We start from the raw sequence: 16,439 nt of genomic DNA, 5'->3' as shown, positions 1-16,439 counted from the left end.
GAGAGTGAGAGTGATCAGTTTCTCTGTTCCTCAATTCTCAGCTCACACATAGGAATTGGCACCAACTTTTATGAGTTGTAGGAATGCTGCAGTTATATTATTCTTTGTAACAATCTCTTCTGCTTTGTACATTGTATTCCTCACTCTAATCTGGAAAAAAAAATCAATAGCTCTGCCCCAAATCCTTAGACTTTCTGAATCAGATTGTGCCTACTTTGCTGAATAATATGTTGTAGTCTGTAGGATCAGCATAGAGTATGGAAAATGGTGAGTTTAATGCTGGTTCAATTAGAAAGCAGAAACAAGTTCTTGATTAGAGCATGAAATTAAGATACTTTCTGTCCAGGAAAGTATTTCAAAGGAATCAACTATTTGTCTAGAAAAGGCATAAATGTCATTCTGTACATATGACCCTCCCCACAAAAGAAATATGCTTTTCCATTTAGATTTTGGTGTTTGTCCTTTTTGTTGTTTTTTTGTTTGTTTTTGGTTTTGCTTTTTGACAGGGCTTCTCTGTGTAGTCTTGGCTGTCCTGAAATTCACTCTGTGGAACAGGCTGGCCTCGAATTCATAGAGATCCTCTTGCCTCTTTCTCCTGAGTGCTGGGGTTAAAGGTGTGTGTCTCCACTGCCCAGCTGGTGTTTGTCCTTTTAATAGGCTGTTTCTAGAAATGTGTATTGGCCATCCACCTGGTTTATATTTTTCCATGAACATGGTAAGTGGGAGTCACTTCCCAAGAAAGAAAGGGACTTGAATTTTCCTAATATCTAAGGTGCCTTAATGCTGCTTTTGAGGATGGAGAGTGGAGTTGGTTTTGGCTGTGTGCAATGCCATTAAACTCCTCCCCCGTGTATTTTCTAAGGTTTATTCATTATAATTGTTAATTGTACTTTTTAAATTTGCTTTAGCATCAGGGTATGAGGCTGGCTCTAAGAGCCAGCAGCAGGCATATGAACTAGATGAGGAGGGAGAGGGTCTGGGGTTGTGCTGAGCCTGGCTGGGGTTGGTGGAGGAGAGCACTCTGGAGGGGTGGCACACACTGCAGTGACAGTCCCTCCCAAGGCTGGTTGAGGCACCTCACTGGTGACGGGTCTGAAAGCACGTGGCTACGTCATGGAAAGCCAGTCTTTTCAATGCAAACTTCAACTCCTCCTCCTCCCTCTAATGCCTGTAACTCACAGCCAAGGCTGGGCGAGGAATACGGAGGAGAGATTTTCCTCATGCTCACGGTGCCTGGAGACTGGAAGGAAGAGTGTAAGGAAGGAGGAAGGAAATTTGTGGCGCTTTCTACCTACTACGAGACTGACAAGGGGAGGGGGCATCTTCTCTTCGTGATTAAGAACTGCAGTTTCAGTCCGATCCCACGGAGCTCTGGTGATTGCTTATTTTTTTAAAAAAAATTGACCGCGGGAGAACGAAGGCTCAGTCTTTGGCGGCCAGACCAATCTAGGAGGTGGTATTGGTGTATGAGTGTGTATGGTGGTGTTTTTTTTTTTTCTTTCTTTCTTTTTTCCTTTCTTCCTTTTTTTTCCTCCCCCCCCCCCACCTTTTTTTCCCTTCTCTCCTAGGGGCTACACAATGGCAGTCTTCTCTCGCTAAGATGAATCCGGTTTGCCTTCTGCAGATCCGCCCATCCTCAGTTCCATTGAGTAAAAGGCTATGATTTTCTCTTTGGGGATCTTTTGTGCATTCCTGTTCTTCCTGATTAGTTCTGGTCTCGGTTGGGATTTCTTTGCTTCTTTTGGTTTGGCTTCATGTGAAAAAGGATTTTTTCTCTCCAACCCTTTGGTCATGATCCAGTGGTGATCAAGAGGGGATAAATCATTCACCCTGGCCGAGAAAAAACAATCGCTGAGAAGTCTCAAAGAGATATACCACGTGAGGGGAAAAAACTGGGAGAAGATTCGGAATATTAACGTTTTTCCTATGGTAAAACCGGTGCCCCTCTTCAGGAGAACTGATTTCAAGTTATTATTATGCAACCACAAGGGCCTCTTCTTTCTCAGGGTGTCTAAGCTGCTGGGTTGCTTTTCGCCCAAATCAATGTGGTTTCTTTGGAACATTTTCAGCAAAGGAACGCATATGCTGCAGTGTCTTTGTGGCAAGAGTCTTAAGAAAAACAAGAACCCAACTGGTAAGCAAAGCATGCATCATATTCTGTTTTTTCCTTGTAATATCCTGTCTGTTGCTCACTGAGCTAGGTCTGCAGTTTTGCTATGCAGGATGCCAGGGAACATGCAAGGAACCCGGACAGTGTTGCATACAGAGGTGTTGCATGAATAAACAAGTAGCCACCGCCGGATCTGCGTCCTCTTAACCCGAAAACCGTGATCAACAGCTCTCAGCTGTGACACAATCTATCACTAGGAGGGAGGAGGAAACTTTTTTTTTAAATCCCCCTACTAAATGGATTTGGTCTCCCGTGTCTGGTGGAATATTGAAGGGCTTGTGGCTTACGGCTGTGCCAGGAGAAAGAGCAGAGAGCTTGCTTTACTTCTGCTCCTCCGGGACATAGCTTTAGACTTTCTGATTAGCTTGCACAATATTCGCCATCCCATCACCTCTAGCAAAGTAAAAGCGCCCCCTCTCTCCTGGCCCGGCTCGTCCGTCAGCCCCCGCCTCCCCCCTCCCGTCCCCCCCCCCCCCCGTCCCCCTCGTCTAGCTCTGGGTGCTATTAACTCATTCCCTAGTCTGCCTCTGACACATCCAGCCTGCGAACAGTGAACACTGGAGCAGGGCTTGTACCTGGGGGAACCAGACCCAGAGGACAAACCCAGTCCCTCTAGAATATACCATTTAAGTCCCTTCCCCTTTCAAAAACCGGAGTGGAAACCCTGTGTAGGTCCCAGGACGACTAGCGGGTCCCTGGCTTATACCTCCTGGCGATCATGCGCCCCGATTTCAAAGGGCTCCAACAGGGAAACTTGCAGTATATTACATAAGAAATGCAAATGCAGGTGATTTGGGGAGCCGTTCCCAGGGGTTTACTTCTCTGTGTCTAGTCTGAGGCGTTTCAGAGCAGTGGAGTCGTGGGCGAGCAGCCCTTAAGCAGCCAGGCCTGAGGGCTGCCTGGTGGTGGCAGCTGTGGTAAAGGAGGCTGGGTGCAGTCTTTCCTGAAATCATTCCTGCTGTCAGCTAAGAGTGTGCGGCATCCTTTGGCTGGGATGGGGTGGGATTTGACCTGGAGCGGTTTTCTTTTTTCTTTTTCTTTCTTTTTTGGTCTGTAGTTGTGCTTGAGGGGCGGGGGATCATTTGTCCTGCCGCGGCAGCGGGGCGACTAAGACGGCTCAAGCTGTCACTGCGGTGCACTAGATCTTGGCTCTCCGCGGCAGCCTTGACACCTGGAGCTCAGAGCCGGCCACGCTGGCATCCAGAACTCCCACGGCTGGGCAGCAAGTGGCTGCTCGCTCCCAGCCTCTAAGCCTAGCAAATGTAGCATCACCAAGATGACGCGAGCAGAGGGGGCTGCGGCCCAGTGGCTGCAGGGAGAACAGAGGAGCGTGGGTGGGCGGGGTTGGAGGCAGTGGGTGTGGAGGTCTAGGACGTTTTTGCAGCCACCACTTATGCAGCAAAAGGCAAGGTGCATGCGAGTTGTTAAGAGTGTCCAAAAGGGCTGATGTTCCTGTGCTCAGGCCAAGGGAAGTTGCTCCTAGCTGGGAAGCTTAGAGGACTGTGGAGGTTCTGAGAGGAGCCAGCTATTGGCTTCCAGGAGGGTTCCTTGCTGCAGTGGAGTTGTTGTCACTGTCCTACAGCCCTGGTCCCTGAGTTCTAGATCCACGCCCTGTCTAACCAGCCTCCTTCACTGTCTCCTGTCCTTTTACCCTTTTGTTTCTTAACTACTCAGCGTTTAGTGACTCTGGAATGGTGTTCTCATCCTGAGACTTGTCTAAGGGGACAGCAGACTGGACACCTTACTTAGCAGAGCATTACTGATACAGGCTCAGGGTGTACTCCTGGTCCTTGGCAACCAGCCTAACACTACAGATGCTTGGTTCAATTACCCACCTACATCTGCAGCACCGGTTCATGTCCTGGGCATGAAATAGCTGTCTGTAGGACTTCCCAAAGTGAGACAGGTCAAAGGCTGTAAGCCTTCTTGGGTTATTTTGTGAAAAGATTTAGCTCTCTTGATGAATGGGAAATAATTCAGCGGGAAGAAACAGTAAGTTTGTTCCGAGGCCTTTATGTTTTTACTGTAAATAATTTTACTGGAAATGCCAATCCCTCCACCACTAGGTTAAAGTTCTTTTTATTACACTTCCCCCTCCCCACCCACTTTCATCTCTCTAGAATAGTTTTCTCTTTCCAAAGTGTTTTGGAAGGTGTTAAACAAATGGTTATTTATTTTAAGAGCAATTTATTTTGCAGCTTATATATGCTAATGTACTTGAGTGTCGAAGTGATGGGTTAACCCATGGTATGTCTGACAACATCACCAAATACTCTAATAGGATAGTTATGTCTTAGATTGCCAGTGATTTGAGTCCAAATTGGAAGTCAGAGAATTTTGGAGATTAAAAAAAAAATGGAACATTGATGTATCAAACTATGTAGCTGGCATTTAAAAATCTTTGATCTTTTTAGTTGGACTCAAACCTGTGCCTGCCATTTCCTCTGGATATTGTACTTGGTGTGGTCTATTCTTCTGCTATTAACACAAAGCCTATAATCATTTGCAGCTTTTGATCCCAAGATAGCAATACAACTAAGAATTTAATTGGGTAATTAAAATAAAACAAGGACTAAAATCCTCTTAACTGTTAAAAACAAAAAGAACAGATTGACTACTACCTATTATATTATCTTAAATCTAAAAGGAGGACAATTAACTGGTTTCAAATGAAAAAGCTTGACAGAAGGCTGCCAAGCACTGGAGAATTGGTGCAAAGCATCCCTTATGATTTCAAAGACAGATTTTAGGCTGTGTTTTCTTCCTTATCTTTGTAAGTTATGAAATAATTTACTGATTTTTTTTTTGGTTCTTGAAATCATCAACAAGTGTGGGGAGTTGGGCTAAAGATTCCTGGGCTAAAGGTTTTAGAGCAGGTTAGTGTAAAAATAAGCAGATAATAGAGGTATGTATGGATTTACTACTTTGTCCTGTAGTTGTGTTATATGATATCTAGTGAGAAAAGATCATGCAGCATGTGTTTGTGCTACATATTATTTTAAAAATTGAATCACAATGGTTTAAAATATTTGGATGTAAAGTAAAACCTACTAATTTAAAAAAAGTACCTAGTATTTCAAAGTACAGTGGTTATCAGAGAATACATTCGGATGCACATACATGCTCAAATGTCCTACTTCCTATTTCCCTAGCTGAGCAATAGCTGTGCATATAGAAGAAATGTTACCTGCTGTAGCTTTTGCTGTATGAGTCATGAAAGGTGACTGTATTTTAGGCAAATCAATTAAATAGGAATACTAAGTACAAGGTGCTATTTTTTTGGGCCTGGAAAGGGCTTGGTATTTTTTTTGAACCAGTATAATAGTTTAGAATGTCCAATGTATATAATAGGCTGATTTAGAGAATAATCTAGGTCACTGCTTTTGAAGCAAAGAATGATAAGGTAAAAAGTATGATTGATAAGTACTAAGGTTGTGTTGTTGCTGTCTCTCTAGATTCATAAAACAAGCAAAGGAAGTCAGGGACTCTTTCACATACTGTACCCAATACACCACAGACAAGATCCCCAAGCCTTCTCACAATGTATGAGAATCTTCTTGAGTACAGACGTCTATGGTGGGAAGATATATAGGAAGTGGATTACCTAGACATAATTCCACAGAGTGCACTGGAAACATTCCACAGATTCATGGCCTTTGGTGTTCCCATCAAGGCCTTTTGAAGTGAGAAAATAGGGAGATAGGGAAGGAAAAAACCACCAAGTGTACAGCAAATGAAGATATCAAATTCAGATAGCATAGACAGAATAAGAAACAGGTGGAAAGTTATTCTTGTAACTTTCTTAAACTGAGTTGGGCCTGGTTTCCATCCAGGAAGGTCTTAGTTACTGAGGTAGTAAAGTGAACTATACCAAGCAGTGCCACTTCATGAACCAAAGGTATTATTTTTAGCAAGGCTTCCAAATACTGAATTGCTAGACGAGTGGACTTTTTTTTATTTTCTTTAAGTTGACACCCAAGTTAACAAGTGTAAAATCAATGCATGATAATGTGAACTCACCTTTAACAATGAGGATGATGTTTAAACAGTGCATTACTCTTCAAATGTGCTAAAGCTAACTCTATACTGTGCTTCACATTCCCACAGTGAACTGTTCCTTTACAGTGGTCGAATCCAGCTTTCCATATTTTAGCAAGATACACATTGGAAACTTTTGTGTTTTCATACAAATGGTAACAAGGACAGTAGTCAATGCTTTTGCTCCTTTGCTCATTTTGACATCTTGTCTCATTCACCTTCACTCATACGTTTTCTATAAATACCATGTATATGTATTAAAGTGGAAGCATTTATTCCAAATAGTTTCTTATGCTTTACGGGGAAACAGTTGAGACACTTGAAGAGTGTGGCAAAAATTCTGTCCCTGTGAAGTTTATCTAGCCATTGCATTATGCCTAGAGTTAAATAACAAGCAAAAATCTTTGAACCCAACTTAGCCCTACTCTCAAGTCAATGTGGGTCAGGGATAGTCTATATTGTTCCTTAAGCCTTTGGTTTATGCGCCATGCATTGGATCCAGGTGTGAGCTGAACCTGGGCATTGACTAGCTGGGCATTTTCTGAAGGAGATGGCTCAATTTCTTAATTTATTCCTGAGATGAAATTTCAGATTTTTGCTATTCTGTTTTGGAAGAGTCACTAATCCTGATGTTTTCCCTGTGTATTTCTCCAGTCACTACAAAATAATGCTTTTTCTTTGGTCAAAGATATACAGTGATTAGGGAAGTCAAAAAGAGAAACTCCTAGGATTTTGTAAACATGGAGGTCAAAAGAAAGAACAAGGAACACATTTACAGAGAATCTGTTATATAGGGAACACTGACAGTGGTTTTGGACATTACTGCACTTCCTGTTTTCTGATAAAGCTTCTGCATGTGTCAGACTATCCCTGACCCACATTGACTTGAGGATAGGGCTAAGTTGGGTTCAAAGGGTTTTGCTTGTTACTTAACCCTAGGCATAATGCAATAACTGGTTTAAAATTCACAGAGGCAGAATTTTTGCTACACTCTTCAAGTGTCCCAAGCTAAGCACATTTGTAAAATGTTACAGTAAAATGAATAGTGAAAAGCTGATAGTTCTAAAAGCTGCACCATGGAACTGTATCATTGGCTGTTATACGACAGTTGGCCAATTTTATTCAGCGTTCACTTCTGTTCTGAATGATGAAAACAAAACAAAACGAAATGAAACACACAAACATAAATAGGTAAGCAAAAATGACAGCAGTGGCATCAATGTTTGGCTCTTTGCATACCTGAGTGATTTTACAGAAATGACCTGAATCTGAAACCTGAGGCCTGCAGTCTCTTCCTCATACCTGACCCTTCTCTAAAACCCAAGCCACAGGATTACTGTATGCTCTCTGTAAGCTTACCTTTAAAATCACAAATGAAGGTTGGAAGCCCTCCCAGTTCCCTATGTGGCAGGGTCGGCTTCATTTTTTTTTTTTCCTGGTCATTTTTTCTTTCCTTTTCTGCAAAAGTTGAGTGTTTTGTTCTTTTTCTTCTTGGAGCTCCTTTCTCTAAGGCAATATCTAGGACCCTCCTTTATTTATTTATTTATTTATTTATTTATTTATTTATTTATTTATTTATTTATTTATTTATTTATTGTTGAGTTGGCAGCTGTCTCTAAAGAAGTCTTCTCTTTTGCAGTTTAAAAAGCAGGGATTTTCCAACTTTTTTGCTCCATCTACCACCAACCACCAAACTAGTTTGCTTCCTTTTTCCAGGAGCCAGTTTAATAGCGTGGAGGATGCTAGGATACAGTGCCTTTGGAATGAGAGGCTTGGAGTTTGTGTTAGGCAGGGATGACAAAGCTTGGTAGAAGCCACGGCTTTGGGTGGAGGCCTCTGGCCTCCAGAGAACTGTTAACATTATTTGTTCTGTTCAAAGCTGTGAGTCGTGAATATTAAACTCTGCAGCTCTGATCTGTTCACAGCGTGGAAACCCCTTGGAGATCTGACTGAAGCTGGTGAAGGGAACAGGTTGAGAGGGGCAGGTCCCCCCCCACACCCACCCCCTGCCCTGAGCCAGCAGTCCCTTCCCTCCTAGGCTTGCAGGAAAGTGACCCGCAGGTTCCTGCCTCATGGACTCTGCTTAGCGGCGCAATGCGGCAGAAGCAGCCCGCTAGAGCCACTTTCGCGAGGGAAGTTTCTGTTGCCACGGAGATGACCTCTGACCCTGAGAGCATCTCCGGTGGCCCCTTTGCTGGTGCCCCGGTTGCTATGGGAACTCCAGTGGCCAGGATCCTGGGGCTGGAGCAACTAGTGAGCAAGGGCCAGGGCTCTGGCAGCTACTCTGCCCTCTTCCTTCCATGGCTGTGGGGCCATGGTTGCCCTGTGGACCCGAGGGGAGGAGAGCTCCTCCACCTGCGGATGACAGCACAGGCAGGGAACCTTGGTCCCAGCCCACAGGTGGCCGCCTCTGCCTGTTCCTCTCCCAGGCTGCTTTATAGAGAATGTGCTGCAGAAAGGAGCTGGGCTGTCTCCTCTGTGTGCAAGCCAGAGACTGGGAGCCTTTTTTGGATCCCAATTCTGGGCTCAGTTTTCCCATCACTTATGGGAGACTTGCATATATTCCTGAAGTTTTATGTGCTCCAATCTCGGGTGCAATCCGAATGGTTTTGATTGAGAGTAATTTCAAGGCAGCACCACCTCGCATAGTTTTGATTTCTGAAACCTTTACATTTACTCTACTCTCTTCTCCCCTGTCCCCTTCCCTGTGTCTTTCCTGGTCTTTGTTGACTGCATTTAAGTTGTGTTTTAAAATTAGTATTTATCAGATGTGGGGCCGCCTTCAAGCTCATGAATGGTTTGCTTCTTTTCCTAGGGTGCTAACTCCTCACTGGGAATACTAGTGACTGCTTGCAAAAGTTCATAAGTGTAGGCACAAACACAGGCAGCGACTCTCAACCCCCCAAAAAAGAAACTACAGAGAGCTACTCAACCGTTTTCTAGAGCTGCGAGCTTGCTGTTGAGATGGTGTTCCACTTGACTCATTCTGTCTCTAGATCCTTTTCCTGGGGGACTGCTAAGCATTTTGAAGGATAGGATGTATATACTGCCTCTCTTTCCTCTTTGGGCTATTGGGAATAATCACTTGAAGTTTTAAATATCTCAGTTATAAGTTTAAAAAGAAGATTTCTCATGTCTACCTCCAACACTGAAATTTATGAAGTTGTTCAGGACCACAGGTTCTTTGTCAAGTATACATTATCCCTCCCATGTCGCCATGTATTTCAGGCTGACCTAGACTCCCCATTCTCTTGCCTCAACATAGAGTACTGGCATTAGAGGCAGGTGCCCAGCACGTCTAGCTGTTTTCTTAACTTAATAGACTTAAGTTCTCAGGGGAAGCAGGATGAAGAGTTCTAGTATGAATAATTTTGGAATAGACACAAAGAATTGGGTTAGTTCTGATGGTTCAATACTAGCTCAGAGCTGTAGGCAGAGGAAAATAAGCTAAGGGCCAACAAAGATGATATAGAAGGCTTGCCATAGTGAACAAAACTGCATTATGATGATTGGCTATGAGTTAGTCACTAGAGAAAGTGGGTTGGCATGGAAAAGTCAGTGTGTTTTAGGCTTTGAGCACATGAGAGTAGTGTATACTAAGAACTAAGATGAGGATAGAAGTTGTCAATAGGAGTGGCAAGTAGTGCAGTTAGAAGGTAAAGAAAAACAGATCATGTGTCAATGTGGCAGCCTTTATGCCACAGTGTGGAAAACAGCTTTGAGTCAGGCAAGACTGAAGAAAGGGCATAGAGGAAGCAAATAATATTCTAAGAGACACTATGGTCCCACAAAAGGCTCTAGAGAGGAAGTGGAATCAGTCCGAGTCAAAAGGTCAATTTGGAAAGGAAGTTAAAGGAGTCTAGAACTTTCTGCCAATAGGCTTTTAAGCCTTCAGCAGTTTGTCAGTAATACATTGCCTTTGCTTTGGAATCTGAAAAGCTGTCCAGAGTGTTCAGTTGCGGACCCAAGGAACTTAGTAAAAAGTAAAAAACTTTGATAAATTTCTTTTTATTTTATTATTAATATTTTTTCATTTATATTACATACTGACACAGTTCCCCACTCCCAACTCCACATCTGCTCTGCTCCCCATCCATTCCTCCTCCATCTCCATTCAGAAAGGGGCAGGCCTCCCATGGGCTTGAACAAAGCATGACACATCAATTTGAGGTAGGACTGAGCTCCTCTGCTAGCATCAAGGCTGGGTGAGGTAATCCAGAATGGGGAACAGGTTTCCAAAAGCCAGCTAAGTGCCAGAGATAGGTCCTGATCTTACTGCTAGGAGCCTTACCAACAGACCAAGCTACACAGCTATCATACACATGCAGAGGGCCTAGGTGGATCCCATGCAGGCTTTGTAATTGTTGGTCTAGAGTCCATGTGCTCCCATGAGCTGTCTCTGTGGGTACCCTTCATGACCTTGACCCCCCTGGCTTATACAATCCCTCCTCCCAGAGCTTGGCTCAGTGGTTTGTTGTGGATCTCTGCATCTGCTTCCATAAGTTACTGGGTAAAGGCTCTCTGATGACAATTAGGGTAGTCACCAATCTGATTACAGTAGATGGCCAGTTCAGGCACCCTCTCCACAATTGCTAAGAGTCTCAGCTAGGGTCATTTTTGTGGATTCCTAGGGGTTTCCCTGGCACCAGGTATCCCCCAGCCCCGAAATGGGTCTCCCATCTAGACTTCTCTTTCACTACTCTGCCCCTTCATCCTACCCCCAACCTACCTCCTGCACCCAGCTTGCCCAACATCCCCCTTCAAGTTCCCATCCTCCCATCTCCCCAACTCCAGCTCCCAGTTTACCCAGGAGATCTCTTCTATTTCCCCTTCCCAGGGAAATCCATGCATCCCTCTTTTGACTTTTCTTGTTATCTAGCCTCTCTGAGGCTGTAGATTGTCGGTTGGTTATCCTATACTTTACTACTAATATCTATTTATGAGCGAATACATATCATGTTTGCTTTTCTGGGTCTGGGTTACCTGCAAATTTCATGAGATCATTTTTTTTTTTTTACAGCTGAGTAATACTCCATTGTGTATATGTACCACATTTTCCTTATCCATTCTTCGGTTGATTCTGAGGGGGATCTAGGTTGTATCCAGGTTCTGTCTATTACGAATAATGCTGCTATGAATATAGTTGAATAAGTATCCTTGTGATATGATTGAGCATCCTTTAGATATATGCCCAAGATTGGTATAGCTGGGTCTTGAGGCAGATTGATTCCCAATTTTCTGAGCAACTGCCATGATGATTTCCAAAGTGGCTGTATCCTCTCCAACATAAGCTGTCCTCAGTGTTTTTGATCTTAGCTATTCTGACAGGTGTAAGATGGTATCTCAGAGTCATTTTGATTTTCATTTCCCTGAAAACTAAGGCTGTTGAACAGTTCTTTAAGTGTATCTTGGCCATTTGAGATTCTTCTGTTGAGAATTCTGTTTAAATTTGTACCTCTTTTTAAAAAATTGGATTATTTGGCATTTTGATATCTAGTTTCTTGAATTCCTTATATATGATTTGGAGATCAACCCTCTGTCAGATGTGGGGTTGATGAAGATATTTTCCCATTCTGTGGGCTGCTGTTTTGTCATATTGACCATGTTCTTTGCCTTACAGAAGCTTTTCAGTTTCAGGAGGTCACATTTATTTATTGTCAATCTCAGTGTCTGTGATACTGGTGTTATATCTAAGAAGGGGTCTCCTGTCCTGATGTCTTCAAGGCTGCTTCCCACTTTTTCTTCTATCATGTTCAGTGTATCTGGATTTATGTTGAGGTCTTTGATCTACTTGGACTTAATCTTTGTGCCGAGCTACAGATATGTATCTATTTGCATTCTTCTACATGTCAACATCCAATATGCCAGCACTATTTTTGAAGATGCTTTCTTTTTTCCATTGCATAATTTTAGCTTTTTTGTAAAAAATCAGGTGTTCATAGGTGTGTGGATTTGTGTCAGGGTCTTCAATTCAATTCTATTGGTCTGAGTGACTTTGACAGGTTTCTAAGTCAAAATTCAAATAATTCTGGGAATCTTTCTGTGGATAATGAGTTTCTTTTTCTTGATTTTACTCTGAAAATCATAAGGATGGAAATGCTTTATAATAATGACAAGCCAAAGTGTCTTCTATGGTTATGTACAATTCTTTGTCAATAGCAGGCATTTTTGTATATTTTTTTGTTTAATTTGAGAAGCCAAGTAGTACAATTAAAAGTCAAGTTTTCAGATGATTGTTCCAGTCTGTTGGGAAAGGAGAAAGAAGCCCAAACCTTGCTGGATTTATATATGTAATGTATTCTTGCTTCCCAGATGCAAATGAAAGTGCTTGTAATTAAAATGTCTTTCCCCTTCCATAGCATTTTGTTGTCTTAGCAATTATAGTGGATCACTGAAATGAGCCATACTGCAAAACTGCCTCTTAGATAAAGTGTAGCTTGGAAGGATTCATCATCTCTGTTCTTCCCACTTTCTGTATATAGTACAGTAATGTATTGTACTTTAAAAAACACAAAAATAAAAAAGCCTAAAGACCAAAACAAAAATAATATTCCTTAATTGTGGGATTAAAATAAAAACAGTCTGGACCTAGTCTTCTCTCATTGTGTTGCTTTTGAACATTAGGTGTTATACGTATTAAGCAATGAAAGGCTGTGTTTACTGGGAGATCTTGCTAAGTTTGCTAATTAAACATTCAGCAGTCACCATCGATCTGCATTACAGTTTTACTCTCAGGTGAATTGAAAGCAGAAACCTAATATGCTTAAGTTTTTCCTTTTATGATCAATATGATTTGGATTTTTTCATTAATTTAAAGATATATTCCTATTTACATGGTAATTAAATGGTGTAAAATTCCTTGCATTTCACATATATGATAATAGATATCAAATAAAAGACTTAAAAAGTTAATTAAATAAAATATAAACATTATAGCAATATCAGCCTGGTTAATTTGCTAAGGAGAAATTGTCAGTTGACAGCTGAGGGACTGGGGAGGGACTATCATTCATTTATGTTTTAGAGTGTAACCACTGGTAATGCTCCAGTGGATGTCCCTCCACCTGTGTACATTTGGGGAGCATTAACTGGACTTAGTGGGCTATCAAAGAGAAAAAAATAGAAATGAAGTTGGGGAAGCATGTTGAGCGGAACATAGGAGTTAGAAGCAGAAGAGAGGTCTCAATACAATATCTTATTGTATAAATATATGAAATTCTCAAAGAATAAAATAAATAAAAAATTATGAAGCCTGAGCATAAAGAGTTTAGGAGTCTCCAGGCTGGAAAGTGAAAAATCTGAGTGTACACCAAAGTGACCTAACTCTAGAGCAAATACCCTGAAGTTCCTATACTGCAGCTGCCTCTTTATAAAGCCTGTTAGGCATATATGTAAAAGTCATCAATATTTGTCCTTGTGTTTTTGTGAATCATTTTGACCTGAAGCTGAAATGAACTGCCACAAATTCAACTTTTAGAAACCTGAAGATTTTAATGCTTTCTTTTTGTGATATGATTTAAATTAATCTAAATGTACATTATTTATAGCCTGATGGATTTTTGACAGTTGTGGGTTATAGTGATAAACAATAATCTAATCAGGAATTAGACCATTACTGATCACACCATAAAAAAAATTCTCCTTTCTCTTTCAGAAGTGTTGTAATTTCTCCATCTAACTTTAGCTGTAGTTGGATCACAAAATCCTCACATTTCATAGATTGTTTCTTTTAGTCATCATAATGCTTTTGTTGAAGTAAAATGTTGCCTTTGATCAAAAGGAACTGAGTGATATCTTCTTACTTAAATATAAGTAATCAAGGCCTGAGAACAGGGATTCTGATGACTCTAAATAACCTGCTAATCTGTGAAAAAGATTACATTATCTTTTATAGTCACAGAACAAAAGAAAATAATGTTAGCACATTTAGCAAATACTGGGTCAATGGGAGATAGCAGGTTTTGAATTTAATAACATTTTTAGCTTTAAGGCTGGTGAAAACTAGTGGACAGCTAAGAATACATTGTAAAAGTTTCACAGGTAACCTCAAAGATGTTAGGTCAGATGCAAAGGTTGAAAGTAAATGGCTTTTAGATAGGATTGAAAGTAGCCAAAGACAACTTTGGCTCCATATGCTGCATTTTCAGCTGTCACAATGACCAATGACAAAAGTTCTAGGAGTTAATTTTCTGCAGGATCTTCAGCAAAGAGTGGCTTCTTCAGAGAGTATCAGTTCATGTTTTTGAGACACATCTGTGTCATTGGTGTTAGACCTGTCGGTTTTATGGGGCAGCTTTGGTTTTTAATTTGTAAACGGGAAACTTCTAACTGAATAAATTGAAGCTAACATCTATAAGTTGTTATGCAGGAATTTTCAAGCTTGTCACAGGTTACACAGATGGTACTGCAAGAAAGGAGACTATTGGGACATGGAAAAAGGGCTTGATTACTCCAGAATAACAGGAAGACTGGGCTTCATGTCCTCATCACCTCATTGTATCCAATATGTCACCCAATTCCTCAGAGGCAATGTCCAATGGTGCAGTAGGCATCTGTATAAGGTGGATCTGTGTAGCAGCTAGAATATGAATTTAGAAAATGCCAGGCTTTTAAGAGGCTTCTAGCAAAGGTGCCTATTTAAGTATGAAGGCAATATACTCATTATCCTGGTCAGCAAACAAATATGTCCTCACATCATGGGTAGATACTGTCCCTTGATTACAAGATGGTTTGCTCATACATCTTTGCAATGATTGTCTGGTTCAGAAGCTGTTGCAAGGCTTGGAGAGACTGGGTACCTTATCTTTAAATCTACTTTCACAAAGGAACTCTTTCCTGTGATTCTCATGAGTTCCATGTCATTCCCCATAATTTCAAAACATACAAATCATGGATAATATGTTGAGCTTGTAAAGTGGGACCTGTAGCTAGTGGCTGAGTTCATGTCCTTCGTAGTCACAAAGCTGAAAGATAGTTGTGCACATTCTGACATAGTTTGGGGCCATATCTCTAGTTCTGGCAGCTTTGTAATTCTTCACATGTGGAATGAACTACTATGTACTTACTTACCCCTCTAGTAGCTACCTGCTATTTTTGCAAGATGATGTTTTCTACTGAAACATTCAACTGGGAAGGAGTAAAAATGTAAAAAGGTTATTTGGACACAAGAACTCTTTCACCAATTCATATCACATTGTATTGTATTATTTTCTCATAAGTGTGACCAAATATCTGAAAAGAAGCAACTTAAGGGGCAAAAAGTTTATTGTGGCTCATAATTTAAAGGTATGGTTATCACAGTGGGGAGCATGAGGCTGAGGATCATATTATATTGACAGCCAGGAAGCACAGGATGCTAATGTTAAATGCTAATGTTCTTTGTTCTCTTATTTCTACTTAATCTGGGACCCTACCCCCTGGGATGGTGCTGCCCACATTCACAGTGGATCTTCCTTCCTCAGTTAAACCTCTCTATTTACTTCCAGTTAAGCTTCCAGACACATTCAGAGATGTGTATCTTAGGTGATTCAAAAGTCCATCAATCTGACAATATTAACTATTACAGGAATCTTCCTTCCTTCCTTCCTTCCTTCCTTCCTTCCTTCCTTCCTTCCTTCCTTCCTTCCTTCCTTCCTTCCTTCCTTCCTTCTCCCTTCTCCCTCTCCCTCTCCCTCTCCCTCTCCCTCTCCCTCTCCCTCTCCCTCTCCCTCTCCCTCTCCCTCTCCCTCTCTCTCTCTCTCTCTCTCTCTCTCTCTCTCTCTCTCTCTCTCTCTCTCTCTCCCACTCCTCTGAACAAGAAGGCAAGGCTTCCCATGGGGAGGCACATCCAGTAGAGGCAAGTCCAAGCCCTTCCCCTGCCTCAAGACTGCATGAGGTGTACCATCATAGGTAGTAGGCTCCAAAAAGCCCCCTCATGCACCCAGGATGGATTCTGATTTTACCTCCAGGGGTCCTCCCAAGCAGATCAAGCTACACAATTGTCTAGCCATGCAGAGGGCCTAGTCCAGTCCCATGTGCTCAGTTGGTAGAGCATGAGACTCTTAGTCTCAAGGTTGTGGGTTTGAGCCCCATGTTGGGTGCCAATTGTAGATGAATTTCTAAGTGGTCTTATTAAATAAAAAAAAATGGAGCCAAATACAAGAGTGAAAACCTTAGAGATCATGAAAATAGGAATAGCCACTTAGATAACCTCACCTTGCTGCAGCTTACAAAGTGCCACGACTTCCTGTCT

At 41.8% G+C, this 16,439-nt stretch overlaps 1 protein-coding gene across 1 annotated transcript in view; it reads left to right on the top strand.

Annotated features, from left to right (window-relative positions):
* The first annotated feature begins 1,156 nt into the window (after window positions 1-1,156).
* The window catches only part of Fgf14 (fibroblast growth factor 14), a 649,086-nt gene continuing 633,803 nt past the window's right edge, over window positions 1,157-16,439 (top strand). The window contains exon 1 of the mRNA XM_006978784.4: window positions 1,157-2,134. Within this exon, the coding sequence (XP_006978846.1) occupies window positions 1,927-2,134 (208 nt within the window). The 5' untranslated portion in view covers window positions 1,157-1,926. The remainder of the gene's footprint in view (window positions 2,135-16,439) is intronic.

Source organism: Peromyscus maniculatus, chromosome 9, assembly GCF_049852395.1.
Source record: "Peromyscus maniculatus bairdii isolate BWxNUB_F1_BW_parent chromosome 9, HU_Pman_BW_mat_3.1, whole genome shotgun sequence".
Taxonomy (NCBI): Eukaryota; Metazoa; Chordata; class Mammalia; order Rodentia; family Cricetidae; genus Peromyscus; species Peromyscus maniculatus.
Note: the sequence above shows the minus strand (reverse complement) of the source record. Positions and strands in the feature narration are given on the sequence as shown.